The sequence below is a fragment of the Piliocolobus tephrosceles genome, chromosome 6 (genome assembly GCF_002776525.5).
Source record: "Piliocolobus tephrosceles isolate RC106 chromosome 6, ASM277652v3, whole genome shotgun sequence".
Lineage (NCBI taxonomy): Eukaryota > Metazoa > Chordata > Mammalia > Primates > Cercopithecidae > Piliocolobus > Piliocolobus tephrosceles.
In genome coordinates this window covers 45,831,279-45,851,056 of record NC_045439.1, presented here as the reverse complement: position 1 = coordinate 45,851,056, position 19,778 = coordinate 45,831,279, and the positions used below count along the sequence as shown (strand labels likewise).

The 19,778-nt window shown below is 44.4% G+C and overlaps 1 protein-coding gene across 4 annotated transcripts in view; it reads left to right on the top strand.

Moving 5' to 3' along the window:
* The window catches only part of PRKCH (protein kinase C eta), a 233,087-nt gene extending 214,367 nt beyond the window's left edge, over positions 1-18,720 (top strand). For all 4 annotated transcript variants that reach the window (XM_023231862.2, XM_023231883.1, XM_023231872.1 and 1 more), the window contains exons 13-14: positions 15,479-15,622; positions 17,428-18,720. In XM_023231862.2, the coding sequence (XP_023087630.1) occupies positions 15,479-15,622; positions 17,428-17,574 (291 nt within the window). In that variant the 3' untranslated portion in view covers positions 17,575-18,720. The remainder of the gene's footprint in view (positions 1-15,478; positions 15,623-17,427) is intronic.
* The last annotated feature ends 1,058 nt before the right edge of the window (positions 18,721-19,778 follow it).

Genomic DNA, 19,778 nt, shown 5'->3' with positions numbered 1-19,778 from the left:
CCATGGCCCAGAACCTGGCTTTTTGCGAAAAAGCATGCCAGCCTTCTGTGGCCGGCAACAGCCACCTTCATCATACTAATGGTTTTCCATACCCCACATATTTAGTCCAATTACTGTAGCTGATTTAGTAGTTTTTAATATTTAGACAAAGCATCCCAGAGTTCATAATTCACATGAAAATACTGGTTCAAGCCATAAAGAAATGCCTGTTGTCAGCATTGGTCACTAGGCTTGGTACCATGAAGGGTAGGAAATAAAAGTCAGTCCATGCCTCAAGAAATTTTTGTATTCTCTAATATAAACACTGGATTAGCAATCCAGATCAGTGTTTCTCTGATAGATACCATATGCGTTTTGAATCTAGGTCTGGTAGAAATCTTAAGAGGCCACATCACCATTTGGGTTGGACATTCCTCATTTTTTGTCTTTACGTTTTCAGAAGTCCTCAACCTTATTCTCATGTTTCAGAGTCCTCTTGAGAGAGTTCTTTCCAACTCAATCTGAAATTAGGTATCATCCCCTTAGCCTAGAACCTAGGACAAGTACTAAGCAAGGTTAAGATTCATATGGAATTTCTAAGACTGTTTCTTTTTTAACCAGGTGAGCTCAGTTACTTCAAGCTATATCTTTTATGTAAATATGGATATTTTTGGTAACGAGCAAATATATTATCCAGTAATAGCCTCATGGTCTTTCCTCCAAGAGGAAACAGCCTCTGGTGCCTAAGAAGAATCGCATACAGTGGAGACTGAGTTGTTCTCTCTCCTTGTAGGTTCACTTTTGGGAAGCTACAAGTCCCTTCACTTCTCTTTATTTCAGCTCCTTTCTCACGCCAGCTGCTCCAGTGATGGAGGCAGCAGCTGCGACTGTTACATATCATGTGTCTAGCACTCATTTTCCTAAGTGACACTTGACACTCTCTCTGGGCATCTTCCACATCGGAAGGAGCAGGGGCTCTGGGCTCACAGCGCAAGGCCTGCCTCCCAGTCCTGTTACCTTCCGGCTGAGTGACCTTGGCGAGCCTCTGTGCCGCTCTGAATCTCAGTGTCCTTGCTTGTAAAATAGAAGTAATAAAATCCATATCAAAGGGTGATTGTCTGGATTATATGAAATAATATAGGTAAACTTCCCGGGCACACAATAAGCATTCCGTGTTTTCCTCCTTCAAGGCATGTACCTTCAATGTAATTTTCTTAAAAACACTTAAATGTTGTCAGATAAAATTACTAAAAAAAAAAGAAAAAAAAATCACTAAGAGGATTTCTGGGATTTTTTTTTTTTCTTTTCTTTTCTTTTTTTTTTTTTTTTTTGGTACATTTTACTCTCCATGCCTAAAAACAAGAAGCTTAAATGGTATAGATGAGAACATTCAGCTAGTCTTTGCAGGGGACTGAGACATTTAAATAGAAATGTGATCAGAGAAGAAAGAAATATTCAGAGCACTCAAGACTAGACTTAAGGAGACACACTGAGGAGGGAAAGGCATCAGAATTGGGTTGGTTAAGAACCTGCCTCCAGAGCAGAGCTGCCTGGGGGCAGATCTTGGCTCTTTGACTAATAGGCTGTGTGACATTGGGCAAATGGCATAAGTCTTGCATGCCTTAGTTTCCTCTCCATTTCCTTGGGCAAATGGCATAATTCTTCCATGCCTCAGCAGGTGGGGTATCCAACCCACAGGGCTACTGCGTGGTTGGCATGAGATAACATGTGTGGGTGCCTGAAGCAGTGCTTGGCACAGGGTACCTACCAGGAAGTGTCCTGCACTACTACCGCTGAGAGCTGCATGCATGAAATGAGTTTTTTACACTCTGTCCTTATCTCTGCAAAAGTATTTGTCATATTAGGAGGAGGGTTTGAGATAGCAAGGCGTGCTATGCCAACCACTCAGGCTGCTTTCTGGCTCTAATTGCAACTTGATTTAATTAGGCCAATATAGTTATTTTACTACCAGAAGAAAACTTAGAGATTGTCCATTCCCACCCCCTTGTTTTATAGAGGAGGAAACCATGAAGCACTGAGAAATTGTGACTCATCAAAGGCCATTTAACACATTACTTAAATCAGTTGGGGCCTTTGTGTACTGCTGATGAGGATGTAAACTGGTGTGGATAATGGTATGGTGGGAAGTTCTTCAGAAAATTAAACAGAATTACCATATGATCTAGCACTTCTACTTCTGGATATTTGCCCAAAAGAATTGAAAGTGGGAATTCTAATAGGTATTCGTACACCCATGTTCATAGCAGCATTACGTACAATAGCCCAAAGGTAGAAGCAACCCAAGTGTCCATCAACAGATGAATAGATAATAAGATGTGGTACGTGCACTCTGAACAAGCATTCATTTGGTTGCACAGGGCCAGATCAAGGTATACTGTGTTCTTTACCACTATTGACTTGACGCCTTTTTCCAGAATTTTGTGTCCACCTAAGATCAGACATTCTGGGAGCCTGGTGACTTCAAGAGTTCCTGATGTGAATAGTTGAATCCACTGGATGGTGTTTTGCATAGTTCTAAAAACAGTAGGGAAATCATGAGTGCTAAGTTGTGAACTGTAATTATTTGTCTTTGCCCTTATTTTATAGTTTTGTGTGATCGTTAGAAGCATAAACACAGAATTGTAGAGCTAGAAATAGTTTAAAAATATTTTGTCCACATTTCCTCATCTGTGGATTAGGAAACAGGCCCAGAGAGATGAAAGGACTTTACATATTAGAACGGAAAGAACACACCCTAGACCTCATTTGACTTCTGCCACTGGTTTTCAGTCTATAAAGGTGTGATGATAACACCTACAGTGCGCGCTTCAAATAACGCAGTATACATGAAAGTGTTTTCCAAGTGGAATGCACAATACAAGAGTAAGTGATTAGTATTGCTAACTTGTGAGTAGTAATTTCACAACACACTTAGAGGTGTTATTATCCTCATCTTCTCCTTGAACAATTCAGCAACATCATCAAGGTTATTGCGTACTTAATTTTACACAAGGCTGTGGTAGGCTTTTATTCCTGAGGAAATTGTATTTTTGTTTTTCCAGGAGCTTTTAAATCTTGACCAAAGATGCATAGGTGGGGTGTAAATAGCCAAATAGATATTGATCTGTTTCTTTATATAATAGGCTTATATCAACGTACACGTGCATAGCAGGCATGGGTTCTGCAATACTCAGGTTCTGTGCGAGGTGCTAGAAATCCAGTGATGAGCAAGGCAAATATGATCCTGCTCTTGTGGAATTTACAGTCCAGTTGGGGTGGGGAGGGAGAAAGAAATTTTAAAGAGCAATTATACCTTAACTGTATACTTACAACTGAATGAGAAAAAAATTAAAATCCAAAGTTCTTTGAAAGCATTTATTTAACAGGCAGATCTAACATGACCTGGGCCACCAAAGGAGGCCATCTGGAGGATATGACATTTAATAAAGACTGAAGAGAAATTAGGCTTGAAAGTGTGCAGAGGTCTTGAGAAAGGAGCAGTCCATTTGAGCAGCTCAGTGGCAGGCTGGTTAGAGTGTGATGAGCAAAGGGGTGGGGCAGTGAGAGCTTCAGGGGAGGAGGCTGAGGGAACAGTGAGAGCCCAAAGGACATCCTAGGCCACACGAAGGAGACTGGACTTTATCTGAAGTGCCAATGTAAGTCTTTGAAGAATTCCAAGCAAGCATGAATGATGCAATCACTACTTCATGTGCAAAAGATCACCCTGGCTATTGTATAAAGAGTGGACCAACAGACTGAAGTATTTACTGATTAAGTGACTCCTAGGATTTCTTTCAAAATAATTCAGGAGTTGTGGGGAGGAACAGATGAAACAAGACTGGGCATGTGTCAGTAACCATCAAGACTGAGTGATGAGTATACATGAGGGTCTGTGTTACTGTTGTCTAAAATTTCCACAATGGAAAAGTTTTTAAAACCACCACATAAATGAATATCTTATACAAACAAGCTCAGCATGTGTGTGTGAAGAAACATTTGTAGCCTGTATAGAAAAAGTGATCTCTGTCTTCACAAATGAAGGGAAATGGTTTACAATACAAATATACAGAAAGAGCAGATGATATGAGCCACATACAAGCTGCCCTGTGGATCCTGGCCACATCTCTTAAATCCAAGAGTCTCGGCTTCCTGGCCTGGGAGTCTGTGTCACCCTGATGATTTTTTGCCCCAGACAGAATTACCCAGTGGTTTTAGCATGACTCATTTCTTCAGCATCCCTTAAGAAACTCTATGTCTTCTCAAGAAGTGTCCTTCAACCCCCAGGGTAGTAACAAAGGGTACCCCAAAGAAGCATTTTTAACAGAAAAGAGACCAGAGAAGGAGAGAATCCTCATTGTTGGACTTTGCCCCATGCTGCCTCCTTGGGGCCCTGGGAGATCCTTTCCCGGCTGGATCTGCCCTTTCCCACTGGGAGGCAGGAAGAGCTGAGATCTCCAAGCCAGCCCTTCACAGTGCCTCTCTCTGCCATCTCAGGGTGGAGGAGCATCTTTCCATGGCTTCCTGAGATGGAGATTTATTTAAGAAGGAAAGCTTGTTGAACTCCCTCTTACCTTTTTAAATGAAAGGTATTATTATTATTCTGTATCTGGGGAAACTGTTCAGACAACCTGTTTATGTTACGTACCATAGAGTTACAGATGTTGAAGACCTCAGGGCTTCATCTGGCGTGATGTCAGCGAGTGCCTACATTCAGGATTGGGGAGGGTGTGTACTGTCCAGCCTTCCTCTAAAAGTGTGTGATTGGCAAGGAAGGCTCCAGCATCTTCTTCACCCCTAATCTAATATTACTGTCCCAACCGGCCCTCCCTGTCATCACCTTTACCACTGCCCTCTCCACCCACAATACCCCCAAGGTTGTGGACTTGTGAGTTCTTTGTGTGTAGCTGTTCAAACATTTCCTATAGACGTGGGTAGTGGACAAAGGACTTGCTTGTGAGAACTTTTCCCATGGAGTGCAGAATCAGTGGGCGCGGGGGTAGTTAGAGCACACACAGTTTTTAGCCCAGGATTTCTACTGGAAAAGAATTCCCTAAATCATTAACCAGTAATCGCACATCTAAAAGTAACTTTATATGCACCCAAATAAGCACACTGGAAAGAGTATTTTTCTTGCTTCCACTTCTGTTTTTCTCATCTTCGTTTCAAATGTTTCTGTTTAATACTTAACATGTGCGTGCCTCAAAAGTAGCCTCACCTGCGACTCGCAGAGAACGGATTATTCACACTGGCAGGATCCTCAGAAGTTAACAAAAAAAGGCGTATGACGACACACACGTTTGTGTAAAGAAAAAATAAAAGGCATTCCAGCTGTTATTTCTGGTTTTTTTTTTTTTTTTTTTTTTTTTTTTACTTGGTTTGGGAATATATACTACCTGTTTTCTGGTGTCACCATGCCATCAGGTTTCTTAGGCTGACAGTAAATTATCCCAAAATGCTGATAATGATAAGGCAAAAGAAAGTCTGTCATTTGCTTAGGGCTTCTGAGGTTCCGCTGAATTTTGCCCTCGTCTAGGTCCGGAAAGGTTTAGGGAAGTCCCAGGCGAGTCAGCAGAGCTCAGGAAGCCGAGGCCTTGTCTCAGAGGTTAGTACTCCTTTGCTGAATCATCTCCAGGAAGAAATCACGTGGCTCAGGCTCTACTCAGGTGAAATCGGCACCTTTGTCTTTGAGCTCACACAGGTGCCTGGGCTAAATAAGTGCTGAGAGGTGCTGGGTGCATTCTCCTGAGTCACCTTTGTCGACTCTAGAAGCACTGTAAACTTGGCATCAGAAGGAGATTATAAAGTGCTTTTGTTCCTAAGCTTTATAGAAATTAAAGTGTGTATGTATGCATGTGGATTTCTCTGTCATCCAGCCTCTCAGATTTCATCATCGGACCATTGTCTGCAGGAATCCTGCTTGCCTCTATGCACAAAGGAGGGGGAACCACAGTTAATTCAGGGATCCTCTTTTAGCCCTGAGTGTGTCCCACATCTGTCGCCAGGCAGTGAATTCCAGGAGCATTGACTGTCTTCCTCTCCATTTCCCTACTCCCCTCCTGGGAGAGGCTGGAATGCTCAAGGAAGCCAACAAAGGTGGTCAGCCAGGAGAAGGCTGGGGAAGAGGAAGGAAAAATGGGACCTGAATAATGCAGAGGATCCAATCCCAGATCATTAGGGCTGGTTTTTCAAACACTGTTAGGGGAAATCCAAAAGAAAGTTATCGAAAGATCCTTGAGTAAGAGGAGTGGTTAACATGCAACCTGGCAGTCAGGACTGGAATGCCTGTCTGAGGAAAGGAAGCTGCCCCACAGGCCTCTTACCGAAACCCCTAGTGAGGTTAACACCCTTCAGAAAAGGAACCATTTGCTCACAGATCAAGGCCAGTGTCTGCAGAAAACAGAAAAACACTGCTCTTCCCAGAGATTTTGTATTTGGGTCTTTTTAAGTCATATAATTTTGTTGAAGTTCTTGTTCTCTACTTCTTTTTCCCTCATTAGATTGTAAGTTTCCTAAGGTGGGAGGTCCTTCCATTTTGATAGCTGTGTGAAGGATTTTTTTTCTCTGTTTTAAATAGAGTACTCATGCTGCATGTCTCATTTATCTCCATCTCTGCCAGGAAGATAAAGATGTCAAAGCTTTTGTAAAATGACCCTGGAAACTTTTCCTGTGTGGAGATTTGCTAACCAGTGTCTGTGGGTCAGAAAAGCTTTTTGTTTCAAGTTAGAAAAACTCTTGCAAACAGAAGTATTTGACTTTGTTGTTTTTTGCTTGTTTGTCCTTGCCAACTATCAAAGGTCAATAATTTTGGGCAGTTGATCATTAGATTTGGTTTGGATGCCAAAGATAATGCACATCCAGGATAAAGAAGGGTACTGGCCTCGATTTCATGAGAGAAGAATAAAGGACATTGTATAGTCCCCACTAGGGAATCTTTGTTTAGCACTCACTTCTCTTCAGTAGCTACATTTGGGGAATCGTACCTGGAAAAAAGTACTTTGTATAGCTTGGGCATGTAGGGTGGCAGCAGCTTTTTCTTAACACTTGGAAGTCATTGGAGAGCAGTGAAATCCGCCCCATCAGTCAGAGCTGCCTGAGACTGGTTTGTCAGGAATAAAAGCATGTTGTCTAACTGCGGGCATTGGCACAACCGCATGACCTTGGGTTTCCATCTCCGAGACTCTCCTCTAACCTTTACCTACGGTTAATCAACATTGTCCCATGACAGGAATGAAGATACAGGGAAGCAATAATGATTATAAAACACAGAAGAGGTGCAGGGTGTTGGGAACCTTGGAAAGGAATTGAGTATGTGCTCATGAAGGGCTGCTGGATTCCAGTCGCAGATAGCATGGAAAACACAACCAGCAAGCCCACCACGGATTTGAGCACTGCCCCTGCCCCGCTGCAGGAACGGTATAGGGCATTTACCGTACTGAGTTTCATCGAGAGAAAATAAAGTACACTGTGTAGTGTGTCTCTGGAGATATCGCACAGAATATTCTGATGCCGGTCAGTTACAACCTGCCAGGTAAGGCACTGACCCGCCAGCATTCTCAAATACACCCGCATGCCCACTTCCTCCTTCACTGGCTCAGGGAGATCAGCTTGAGCAAGTTTATTTCACTTTATTTTTTATAAAGAAAAGCCCGGTTCAAACTCAAGGAAAACAAAGCATCTGTAGCTGAGGGAAGGACAGTCTTCAAAATGCCAGCTTTTTTTCTCCTCCCAGAGTTTTTAGTGATAAATGCAAAAAGAGAAGAAAGAAAAGAGTCCCTTGATACGGGCACAGACTGTGGAGGCCACTGTGGCCACCGATCTGACACCGGACAGGCCAGTCCGGCTCTGCTTCAGATGTTTTCAGTGACACAATCCTGTTCCTGCCAGGAAGCCCTCTCATCACTTAATGGCATTGAGTATTACAACCACATTATGTGTTTAATTTTTCTTATGCTTAGATATGCTTCCTTTAACTTCCACTCCCTGAACTTATTTCTCCCTGAAATTACTTCTTGTGTAACCCCTCTTCTGGTCAACAGCTCTTTGAGTATTGAAAATTTTAAGTGTCCTTCTATCTTTTCCAGCATAAAGACCCTCAGTAGTGTGAAATAAAACCAGGCGTTCAGGCGGAAGGATGCCTGGGATTTTTTCCAGCCCTGTTACTTTTCTCCTCCTTCACTTAGCACCTGCACTGTATGTACTTCTCAGCCCTTCTCCTTCCATGGAATCAGAGGAAAAAGAATGTCACATGAGCCGGCAAAGAAGTACAACATAAGGAAACACACAGAGTGCTGTGAATTCTCATCCGGCGAAGTCCTGAGTGTCATTTATTAGGAGAAAATAAAGATAACTGTGTAGTGATTCTCCTCACCTGTCGGTCCAAGTGTCTTAACCCAGAATCCAAATAAGAAAATTGGTAGCCTCGAGAGGAAGTCTAGCACAGGGACTGAGAGCAAAGGTCTGAGTTCGAATCCTGACTGTAGCACTTCCAAACTATGTGACAGGTTACAGATGGGTCCGTTTCTCAGTTTCCTAATCTTTAAAATGGGAATAATAACCACAGTTGCTGTAAGGATTATATCCAATGAATTTGGAACACTTAATGCCTAGTGCAACAAAAGAGTATGCAGCATACATATGTAGTGGTAATGGCTACCACTTCTTAAGCGGTAACTTGTATCAAACTGTATCATTCTCTACTCTCTCCACTCCTGTAGCTTCCCCTTTCTCAAACTAGTCTGGATACCTGGCAGGGTGGGCCATTGCCATGAGTGTGCAGGTTACTAGTTCCAGCCCTCCCCAGCAAATTCCATCCAGATCCAATCTGAGCAGGCTAGAGCACTTCTCCTTCTCTTGGCTCATCCAGTGTTCCATAGCAGCACCATTCTGTATAAGAACCTGAACTTGGGAAGATCACAGTTTCCCCAGAGTGATACCGGAAGTCTGTTGTCTGTCCTTTCCACCCTACCAAGCCCCATCCCACCCCCAGTGGACTGTCATCAGCCCCATCTTACATTTAAATGTCTGTCACTGCCTTCTCCTATGGAAAAGTGACTTATCGATGCCAGGTCCAAGCCTAGTGTCTTTCTTATACTGTGCAGCCACATTCCTGAGTGACCACTGCCCTGAACTGGAGGGTGCTGCTAGCACAGGGTATCTCCAGATCTCCCCAACAGCCGGCAGGATGGGTATGAAAGGAGAAGGTTGGTCTTCGTAACTGGGTCAGACTCTGCGTGTGCCAGCAGCATCCTTCAGACGGACACGTGCCTGCAACACGCATGCGTGATGTGCTTCTTGCCAGCCCAAGGTGGCCATTAGGGTCTATGGCCATGGCGAGATTGGGCATCATGGCTGTGAACCATACTCTATTCTGTGTCCTGTGCTCTTTCTCTGCCCTTTCTCCCCAGGACCCTCTTTAGAGCTATAAAATGCCTTTTCCCTATTTAGGATCATCGCTCTGGAATATTGGCAGGAAGGTTCTGTGGCATGGTTTCCTTCCCTTCTAACTTGCCAGCATTAGCTGCTAACTCTCTCTCTCTGCCCTTTGTTTAAGGTCTGAAATTGAATGAATGGAGAAGGTCATTTTGTTTGCCCAACAGCCAAATCCAGCCATTGGGTAGAAAATACAGTGTTCTCTGGCTCCTGGAAGAAAATCTTATTAGACTAATTGCTTTATTTATAAAACTTGTCCTCTTCCTATGAAATCAGACAGATTTTGAAAGAGGAAAAGAATACTTTTAGCCATTACTTATATTTTAGTGAGTTTCAAAGTACATTTGGGCCCGGTTATTTCAAGACTCATAATGACACAGCATTAGTTTAAACTCTATAATCTGGAACATCCAACAACTCAAAACTGAAGCTGCCTCATGTGTAGCACAGCCCACAAGATGTGATAAGCACCATACCTGACACCAGATTTGTAAAGAAGCTGCTCCATTGCACCCATCTTGCTGCATTTAGTATCTCTGTTCTGTTGTTAATACAGATACAGTTGCACATTAAAACCTATTGTTTGTAGGCCGGGTTTGGTGGCTCACACCTGTAATCCCAGCACTTTGGGAGGCCGAGGCAGGCGGATCACTTGAGGTCAGGAGTTCAAAACCAAGCTGGCCAACATGGTGAAACCCTGTCTCCACTAAAAATACAAAAATTAGCTGGGCATGGTGATGCGCACCTATAATCCCAGCTACTCAGGAGGCTGAGGCAGGAGAATCGCTTGAGCTTAAGAGTTTGAGACCAGCCTGAACAACATAGGAAGAGCCTATTTCAGAAATTTTTTTAAAAAGCAAGAAAAAGAAACATTGTTTTCCAAAGACCATTCCTCCCACTGCACTACTGGAGCCTAGGACAGTGAAGGCAGAAAGAGATCTTATTCTCTCTTTCCTGGCTGTAGAGGAACAGGGAGAGCCAGTTGAGCCTCAGGGTCAAGGCTGACCTCAGAGTGTAGTCTCTCGGCAGCTTTCTATCTGTGCCCCTGCCTTTAAGTAGAACAGGATGGACTTACAAGTTTGGCATTTGGGTCCCATTAGGGACATAAGCAAATCACGGAAGTTTTCTGCAAAAGAATTATGCTGCCACTGTTCACAGCAGTGGGAACAGAGTGTTTAGGGACAGTGTATTCGAGCATAGGACAGCAACAAGATAGTCACAATACTAGCATTTCTTGAGGGCTTTCTTTGTGCCAGGCGCTTTATGTTAATTCTCTCATGGACTCATCATAACATTTTGAAATATGGGAAAATCTTCGTCTTAGAGTTGAGAAATCTAAGGCCCAGAGAAGCGAAGAAATTTGTCCAAGGTCACACAGTAACTCAGTGGTGAAAGAATTACACGAACACAAGCAGTGATGCTGCAGATCCTGACCAACCCTCCATGTCAGAGAAGCTGTTAGATCTTTCAGCCTTCCCTGGCTTGCAGAAGGCCTCCCAGGACATTCTTATACAAACCTGGCCCAAATCCCTTACGTGTCCTGTTAGAGCTAGCCTCAGGAGGGAGCATGTCTGCTTGCTTTCCCCTGCAGCCACACCTACTCTGTAGTCTGGGAAAACAACTGTTAAGTGTCTCATTCTCAGGGCCAGGTGTGCCTCTGAGTCCTTGAGTATCCTCTAGTTCAGTTCCACTGTAATGAGGGCCACAGCAGGAAGGGGAGCACAAAATGACTCCCCGAGTTCTTGACCCTTCTCTTTCTGCTGCTCTCCAGTGAGTCTGAGACTTACATTTGGGGGAGAATCCAGATTTTCCACCCTGGTCCCCTCACTCTCTGCAGCTTGTAAAGTGCTTTTCTTGGCCCTAGAAAACATTCTGCTTCCTTCAGTAAACGTGTGCAGAATATTTCATGAAGTCACATTATTTTCCTCTTTGGCCGACTTTCCCTCTTGGATCACAGTCAGGGAGAAGGTCAGCTGAGGTGAGGCAACTTTTCAGTGTGACCTTAGATGTGGATGAAAGTGATGGCCCTGAGCAGCACAGTTGTTAACTTACTGGCCTTTGGGTCCCATTAGGGACATAAGCAAATAATGAAAGTTTTCTGCAAAAGGATTATGCTGTCACCATCCACAGCAGTAGAAACAGAGTGTTTAGGGAAAGGCCCGTGCCCAGCCTAGGATGGAAAGCTGTCCACCTCCAACTCCACACATCTGCACCAACGTGAACTGTGAAAGATTTCAGCCCTGGGACTAATGTTGAGTGTTCCCTTACTTCCTCGTCTTCACGTCATTGGAGAGGGGTAGTGGTAGAAGGGCCACCCCACCACCACCATGACACACAAAGCTTCCACCCCCTTAGCATCACCCCGGACCCTTCTCCTCCCGGTCCTGGTTTCTGTTTCATGGTATTCATCCTCCTCTGGCCTCTTCATGAGCTCCTCCAGCTGCCACCCTGGCTGCTTCCCACTCTACGCCAGGGGTCAGGAGCCATGAAAGTCCATGAGTGACACCAGCCAGATGGGAGGCGATAGGGAGTGGTGGGGCGTGTGGCTGACTGGGCCTCTGACGCCCCATGAGAAGCAGCAGCCCCTCTCCACTCCAGGCCGTTGCTATGGAAGAGGAGTGCAGGCACCGTGTTCCTGAGCATCTCATTTTCCGTGAGAAGCGGAAAACCTGCCTTTTCATGTGATATGACATTTCCTAGTGTTTAAATGTTTGAGGAGTAATTAAAATTATTTCAAAACGCATTATGTAGACCGAATAAAATGTGTCTGAGACCTAGGGCTAGTCTCAGTTCTGGTCTGTCTCTGTCCCTTTCCACAATCTAACCTATCCTCCCAGCTTTAGTGGTTACTCAAATTTCAATGTCTCTGAGCGTTAGATTCTGGCCAGCCCTGGCCTGCACCCCAGATTTATCCTAGAATTCATCTGCACATGGGTGCCCATATACCTCCAATACAAAGCTGAGCCCATCAACCTCCTAGATTTGGCAGACTATAGGATCTCATTAAGTGTGAGCTGTTTTTGTCTTTGTTCCACTAACAAAACTACTACTACTACTACTAACACTGCTACTGATACTCATGCTACAAAGAATAATCTCTCGTTCCTCTTTTGTTCCCTGTTTCTGTTACTCAACACCACTGCCCCATCAGGCAGCCAGGGAGAACCTGTGATCTTGGACTGTTCACTCCCCTTCCAGGCAGTTGGTGGATTGTGTTCATTCTTCCACAGCCTTCCAGAATGTGCTTCCAACTCTTCCTTCCGATTAACTAGAAACTCTTCTAGTTGCTGAACTTCTCGTGTGTTCTCAGCTATTGTCTCAGCCTCGAACTGCTAGCACCAGGCGCTGCCTCTCCATTTAAGATTTATTCATCACACTGTGGCCAGAGTCATCCCCTAAATTGCTATGCAGCTCTCATCACTCACCTCTGATGGATCCCACTGGCTGCCCCCGCGGTTCCTCAGCCATCCCTGCATGCCAGCTGTACCAAGCACTTGTATGCCTCTGCATTTGTGCTGGCTGTGTCCTCAGGCACATTTTCTTCCTTCATGCCTACTATGTTAATTCTGTTCATCCTCATCTCTGGTCAAATGCCACCTCTTCCATGAGGCTGTCACTTGCCTTCCCACCACCAGCCCCAATGTTATTTGCCCCGTCCCTCCTCCGAACTCTCACAGCACTTGATCTAAGTCTCTTTTCATTTCATCCGGCTGTGTATTACGAAGTTTGCTTGACTCTTCCCCCTTCTCTCCATTAGCTCCTGGGTGGAGAGACACTGTCTTTGTCATCTGCATGTCCCCGAGAAACCCCTAGTGTGCTGCCTTACATATAGTAGACTCCCTAAAAACCTTTGTCAGTTGAATCAAAGTGTGTGTGTGTGTGTGTGTGTGTGTGTGTGTGTGTGTGTGTGTGTGTAAGTTGAGAATGGCTGCATCTAAAGGGCTCAGGCCAAGGTATTAAAAATAAAAACAAAACTGCTTGGTTATTCAAAAGGATTTATCAGAAGCCCAAGAGGCTAAGTATCAAGCTAGTGAAAGGGTTATTCTGCCTTTCCCCAGTTCCAAGGGTGCAGTTTTTAGAGGATGGACGGTCGTGTTTGGTCTACTTGTCATCAGGCAAGGCCTCTTCCACAGTGCCCCATGGAAGCTTGGGTTCAGTGCCAGGGGCAGGGAGGAATGGGCAAGCCTCTTGGACACTGGGGCTTCAGCCACCCTGGCATATAGAGTCCCGCACTGTTTGTCTTGCCCAGAAGAACAAGCTGTACCCACCCATTCACAAGATGTCCTCTCTCACATCATTGGCAGGCCTGGGAATTTCCCACAGGCCATCTGGGTGTGTTCTGCCGTCCTGTCTCCCGAGTTTTTTGCAGCATTATTTTTTGTTAACTAGCTCTTAGAATAGCAACTGCTCTTCCATCAGGAATTGTGTCCCGTTGACTTTCCTAACGCAAGAATCTACTCATTTCTTTTCTGTAAGTATTTTCCCCCTTCCTGCCTGCGTTGCACAGGCTGACTCAGTGAGAGCCCAAGTAGTATGAACTAACTCCTAGCTCTTACAACACTGAGTTACTTATAAGATATGCATCTCCTGAATCCCCGGTGACCACTGTAAGTGCCTCGAATGGCAGCTGCTCTGATTGGACCTGTGCCGCTCTGAATGCTGCTTTTACTTTTGGGTCCTGCCTCCAACCCAGAACCACCTGTGGCCTTTAATGCCTGTTACTAGGAGACAGGAGAAGCAATTAAACCCTGTCAGTATATTCATTTATTAGCTGCCCTTTGAAGCTTTTTTGAAAGCATTTTACAAGGTATATCCCATCAGGTTGCTTAGGAACTTTTGCAGCCTCCTTCAACATTATCATTTTCATTTGAAGCAACACTGGCAGCTTGACACCTCTGGACACCTGGCATGGCAGGGGGGACCACCTCCAAATACCGTCTTTCCGTGTCTGCACCTTCAACAAGATTTTCTCTGTAAATGCTGCTCCAAAACAATTTCTATAAACACAGCATTACTTTTGTCTTGTTCACAAATCAGATTTGGAAAGAAGTGCTTGGGGACTGTCATAAGTCTATTTAAAGATAGCCTGATTTAAATCAAAACAAAAACAAAACTTTTTATCCAAGACAATTTTCTTTCAATATGGGGAATTAGTTTCAATGTCTTTGAAATTGAGAACCACACTCCGGCCATGAAAAGTGAATTATCCTGTACTAGTCCTTGCTCAGGCAGTGATCAGAACATCTTTCCTGGCTGTTTTGGGAAAGCAGATTTAGCCCAGCATATCTTGATAGGAACCCAGCAGTAAGGAAGTTTCCCAACTGATGGAAAGACGGAGAAGCTCTGTGCACACATTGCTTAGCTGTGTGGCAGCGCTCATTTTAGTTTTTGGTCTATGGAGCAATGGAATCTCAGTCATTGATCCTACTTCGAAACAGTGGCGGTGGGGGGAAACATCTTGAAGAAAAGCCTTTCATCTAGGGCTATGATATCTTCACTGCATAAAGAAAAGTGGCCAACTTGGTTTTTTCTAGAGCCAGGACACAGACCTTTTCAGTATGTCACCTTTGCTGCTTCTTCACACAGATCTTCAAAAATAACGACTCTCTCTCCTCTCTGCGGTCTCGTCAGAGAGCGGGAATCCTGGCCAGCTGGTCAGGTCACTCAGAAAAATGGCACAGCTGTTTCTGAAAGTAGCCCCATTCAGAAGATGTCTGCTGCCCACAACGGCAGTGCTGGGGAAAGGCACGCTGTTATAAAGAGCTTCTTTTCTTTAAAGAGGAAAGAAAAATACGTGGTGTTTACAGAAAAGAAAACTGGACCCTCCTGCTTTCTTTTAGTGGCCATGTCTGAAATGGAAGTGGGAAAAGCCATAAATCCACATAGGCAATCGCGCCTTTAAGGCATGATTCATACTGACTGTGCTGCCTGTGATGGAAAACCCAGCTAGTTAAGCAAGACCTGCCAGAAAGTCTCGCACAGCTCCTCTGCCATGGCTGATGCCTGCTGTCTTGTGACATGCTGGTTGTATGTGAATGAATGATTGACACTTTCTGTCTCTCTCACTCAGTTCATGACCAAGAACCCCACCATGCGCTTGGGCAGCCTGACTCAGGGAGGTGAGCACGCCATCTTGAGACATCCTTTTTTTAAGGAAATCGACTGGGCCCAGCTGAACCATCGCCAACTGGAACCACCTTTCAGACCCAGAATCGTAAGTGTCCCAGGCTGTCACAGAGATTTTCCTTTCTTCAGATGTCACAGCATTCCACCAAAGTCCATAGAACAGCTAGATAACCCCTGTGGGTGACAGACGAGAAATTCAGCTGGTCACTGCACAGGGCAGCCTCCCCTGGGGGGAACCTGGGCTCCTTGTCCATGGGACAACATGTCTTCATGTGCCCAGGTTAATTCTTATGAAGTTTCACCTCTCGTTTACCCAACCTCCAACTTCCCTTAACCTAAATTAAAATCTTGTAGGGTATAAGAGGACTGAAACTTTGCAGGTTTCCCCAAAAGAGTTTGGCTAATTGAGAAAGTCATTGTTCTAGCCAATTTCCTCATGCTCCTTGGGGCACTTTTTATGCCTTTTCTAAGCCCCTGAGAAAGCAGAGAGGGTGTGAAATGTTGCTTACTTCACTGAGCCTGGCCTCTTGGCTTGGAGAGCCTGGGTCTGTAATAGCTGCTGCAGCGCAGAGCCCAGGCCAGGCTCCCTTTGACCAAAGAAATACTGGGAGCTCCAGGGGCTCCTCTCCAAGCTCTGCAGCTGAGGGGGTGGGCTTCCTGAGGGTGGTCCCGCTTGTGATCTGAGAGCTGAGCTCGTTCTCATCTGTGGGTGAAGAGCTCCACAGTGGGAAGGCAGAGAAGCCAGGCTAGCGATAGATCAAGAGAGATCGGGAGGCCTGGCCTGGTGGCTCACGCCTATAATCCCAGCACTTTGGGAGGCCGAGGCAGGCGGATCACTTGAGGTCAGGAGTTTGAGACTAGCCTGGCCAACATTGCAAAACCCTGTCTCTACTAAAAATACAAAAAAAAAAAAAAAAAAAAGAAAGAAAAAAGCCTGGTGTGGTGATGCATGCCTCTAATCGCTGCTACTCAGGAAACTGAAGTAGAAGGATTGCTTGAACCTAGGAGGTGGAGATTGCAGTGAGCCGAGATTGCGTCATGCACTCCAGCCTGGGTAACTGAGTGAGACTTTGTCTCAAAAAAAAAAAAGAGTGATAAAGAAATATCATTGATCCAGGTAAGAGCAGTGAAATGTGTAATACTCACTTAGAAATGATCTTTGCAGCATTTGTTTATACAAATATAAAATACTCAACTTTTAAAAACATACAGTGCACTTCATCACTAATAGCCTACTAGGCTGTTGGATGCCAGGCACCCAGAGGTAAAGCCGTTCCTTCAATGGTCAGCCCCCTGCCAGCTCCCCTGGGATTAGGGAGAGCATGGCCTTCAGAGACTGGAGGCTGTAGTCCTGACTGCACAGCTGGTCCAGCAGGGCGTAATGCATCTACCTAGAGAGTAAAATGACCGACAGTTATTCCCTAAGCTCAGCACTTCCAAGAAGCCTTTTGGGAAGATCTCTTCAAATGTATAGAACTCTGTGCAAACAATAGGTAGGACAAATGTGAACCTACCAACCTCTGTTGACAAATACAGCTGCACACCCCTCAGCGAGGCCTGCTGGGAAATGCCACCTTGGTGAAATGGGAATAAAGGGTGAGTGAGCCAGCTGCTTTTGGATGACCAAATTAATCCTTAGCCTCCTATTAAGACAGGCCTGCTCAGCAAGATTTTCGTGGAATTAGTGAATTGGTGGTTGCCAAATGCCATCATAATGCACCATGCAGTAGACTTGCTGTAAAGCATGGTTTAATCATAACAATAAGTGTAAATAATGCTACTGAACAAGCTACAGAGCACTCCTCTGAACTCACTGGAATGGGCTATGTCCCATGCAAGATGAGTAAGCCTCAAGCGCATAAAATCTGACCCTTGTTTCCCTTTTTTTGGCAGAAATCCCGAGAAGATGTCAGTAATTTTGACCCTGACTTCATAAAGGAAGAGCCAGTTTTAACTCCAATTGATGAGGGACATCTTCCAATGATTAACCAGGATGAGTTTAGAAACTTTTCCTACGTGTCTTCAGAATTGCAACCGTAGCCTTATGGGGAGTGAGAGAGAGGGCACAAGAACCCGAAGGGAATAGAGATTTTCCAGGCATTTCCTCTATGGGACCTTCCCAGCATCACCCTTAGAACAAGAAGCTTACCTTCAAGGAGCAAGTGGAGAACTCTGTGAAGGATGGAACTTCAAGATATCAACTATTTCGAGTCCAGAGGGAGCCGTGGCAATAGAAATCGTTGATACTGAAATGAGATTTTATGAAGTATACTGCTCCACCTATGAGCGTCTGTGGCTATGGGCTTGGGATGTTAACAGGAGCCAAAAGGAGGGAAAGTGTGAAGAATAAAGTAGATCTGAGAAATTCTGAGCCAATCAGGCTTCTTAATTCAAGACACAAACCAAGACTTTCTGTCAACTGTGCTGTGCTCTTCTTTAAGCCAATGAACCCCAATTCCTGGCAGTCTACAAGAAGTCTCTTAATGCTAATGAAGAATTTAAAGGTCTTTTTAAGGAAATGAAGGGCTTTCCAAATAGAATGATTTACTCTGAAGAAAGAAAAAATGGTATCTCTGAAGCTCACAACCTAAAGCCCAATCTTGAAAATATGTTGTGCACCAAGACAACTGCTTCAGCTTCTTCTCTTATCCTTACTTTCTTTAATAGATATTTATTTAAGTGTCCAGTGAAAAGGTGCCACAATACCCAGTATTGTAAACAACAGGTTTGCATTCATTAAGCTTTCATTCATTCTGGAGTCTACTAATTTACCTGAATGGTGTTTGCATTCTGTGAAATGCCTCTCCACATTGCATATGTCACACTTTGGTCTGCACATAACTCTTTTTTCACAAGAAGGCTCACTGCCACAGCAGCACAGTCAGCGGCGAATTACAGGTGCCTGCTGCCTGCCTACCTGGGGAATCTGACCATGTCTGTATCACTGTGTGCTCATCACTGAAGAATTGCAGGCCACTCATGTCAGTGACCAGACTTACGGCTTATAAACATTAGCAGTTTATTTATGTTTTAAGATGCAAAGATGTGTGTTTGATATTCACTTTAATAATTAGAAATGGATCTTGTAAACAGGGCATATATCAAAGATGACCTTATAATATGTACCCGAATATACAGTTCAAGAATTTTGTCTGACTGGAAATAAATGCATTTTGTAGCAAAAGGCAGTTTTTTGACTAGAATGATTTGTCTCCTTCCCACTAAGACAGTAGACTTCCAATCAAAATAAAACCTCGAGCAGAATGGGTAGAACTCAACTCACAGAAAATTCCTGAGCGGAGAGATTGATGTAAGCTTCTGTGATTCTCTGAAGTAGATGTGGCCTGTCTCTTACCAAAATCTGTCCTGAATGAGGGTGATGACTACTAGGCATAGCTGTAACAGACCAACCTTCAAGATCTCAGGGGCTAGACATCATAAATGTTTATTTCTCATTCACATAAAGTAGCATGTAAGTTCAGCAATCCTCCTCCATCTTGTAACTACACTATCTGGAAAATTTAGCTTTCCAAAGTCTCCAGAGCAAGGAAGAGACATGGAGGGGGCAACAGCTGCCTGCCTACCTCTCCTAGGAGGGACACGCCTCGCCTCTTCTCACACTGACTGGCTAAAACATGGCTTCCCTCTAACTACAGATGGGATAGGGGAATTACAGAGCAGCTGAGGAGTAGCTGGCTAGTACCGACAGTCTCTTCTCTGCATAGGTTCTTTTTTTGGATTCCAATGTGAACACTTACTTTTGAATGAATAGAGTAGCTAGGAGTTTCCCTTTCCGTTTGTGTAGCACTTAGCACTCACAGTCATCACTCTCACCCACATCATGCCACTAGATCTTCATGACATGCCCACTATTCCCACTGATGATAGTGTGAGTACTGCAGTACATACTACAAATGCGAAGAAAGGCTCAGAGAAGTTGAGTTCCTTGGTTTCCCAAAGGGTTTGGGCTTGATAGAGAGTAGATCCAGGTCTAGGGTCTAAATCTTTGATGCTCTAGTCTGGGAAAGGGAGAGATCATTCTGACTTTGGGACGTTTTTGGCCTTCATAGCTCCTCTACTTTGGCTCCTCTATTGCTCTATGGGATTGATTAGCTTTTTGGTATGGTTAACTCCACTCTGGCAAAGAACCACGAAAAATAAAGCACATCTCCTGTTTCATTCACAAAACTCATTATCATAGCCACGCAGAGTCAAAACACTGTCTTTGGTAAGTCTGTGATCAC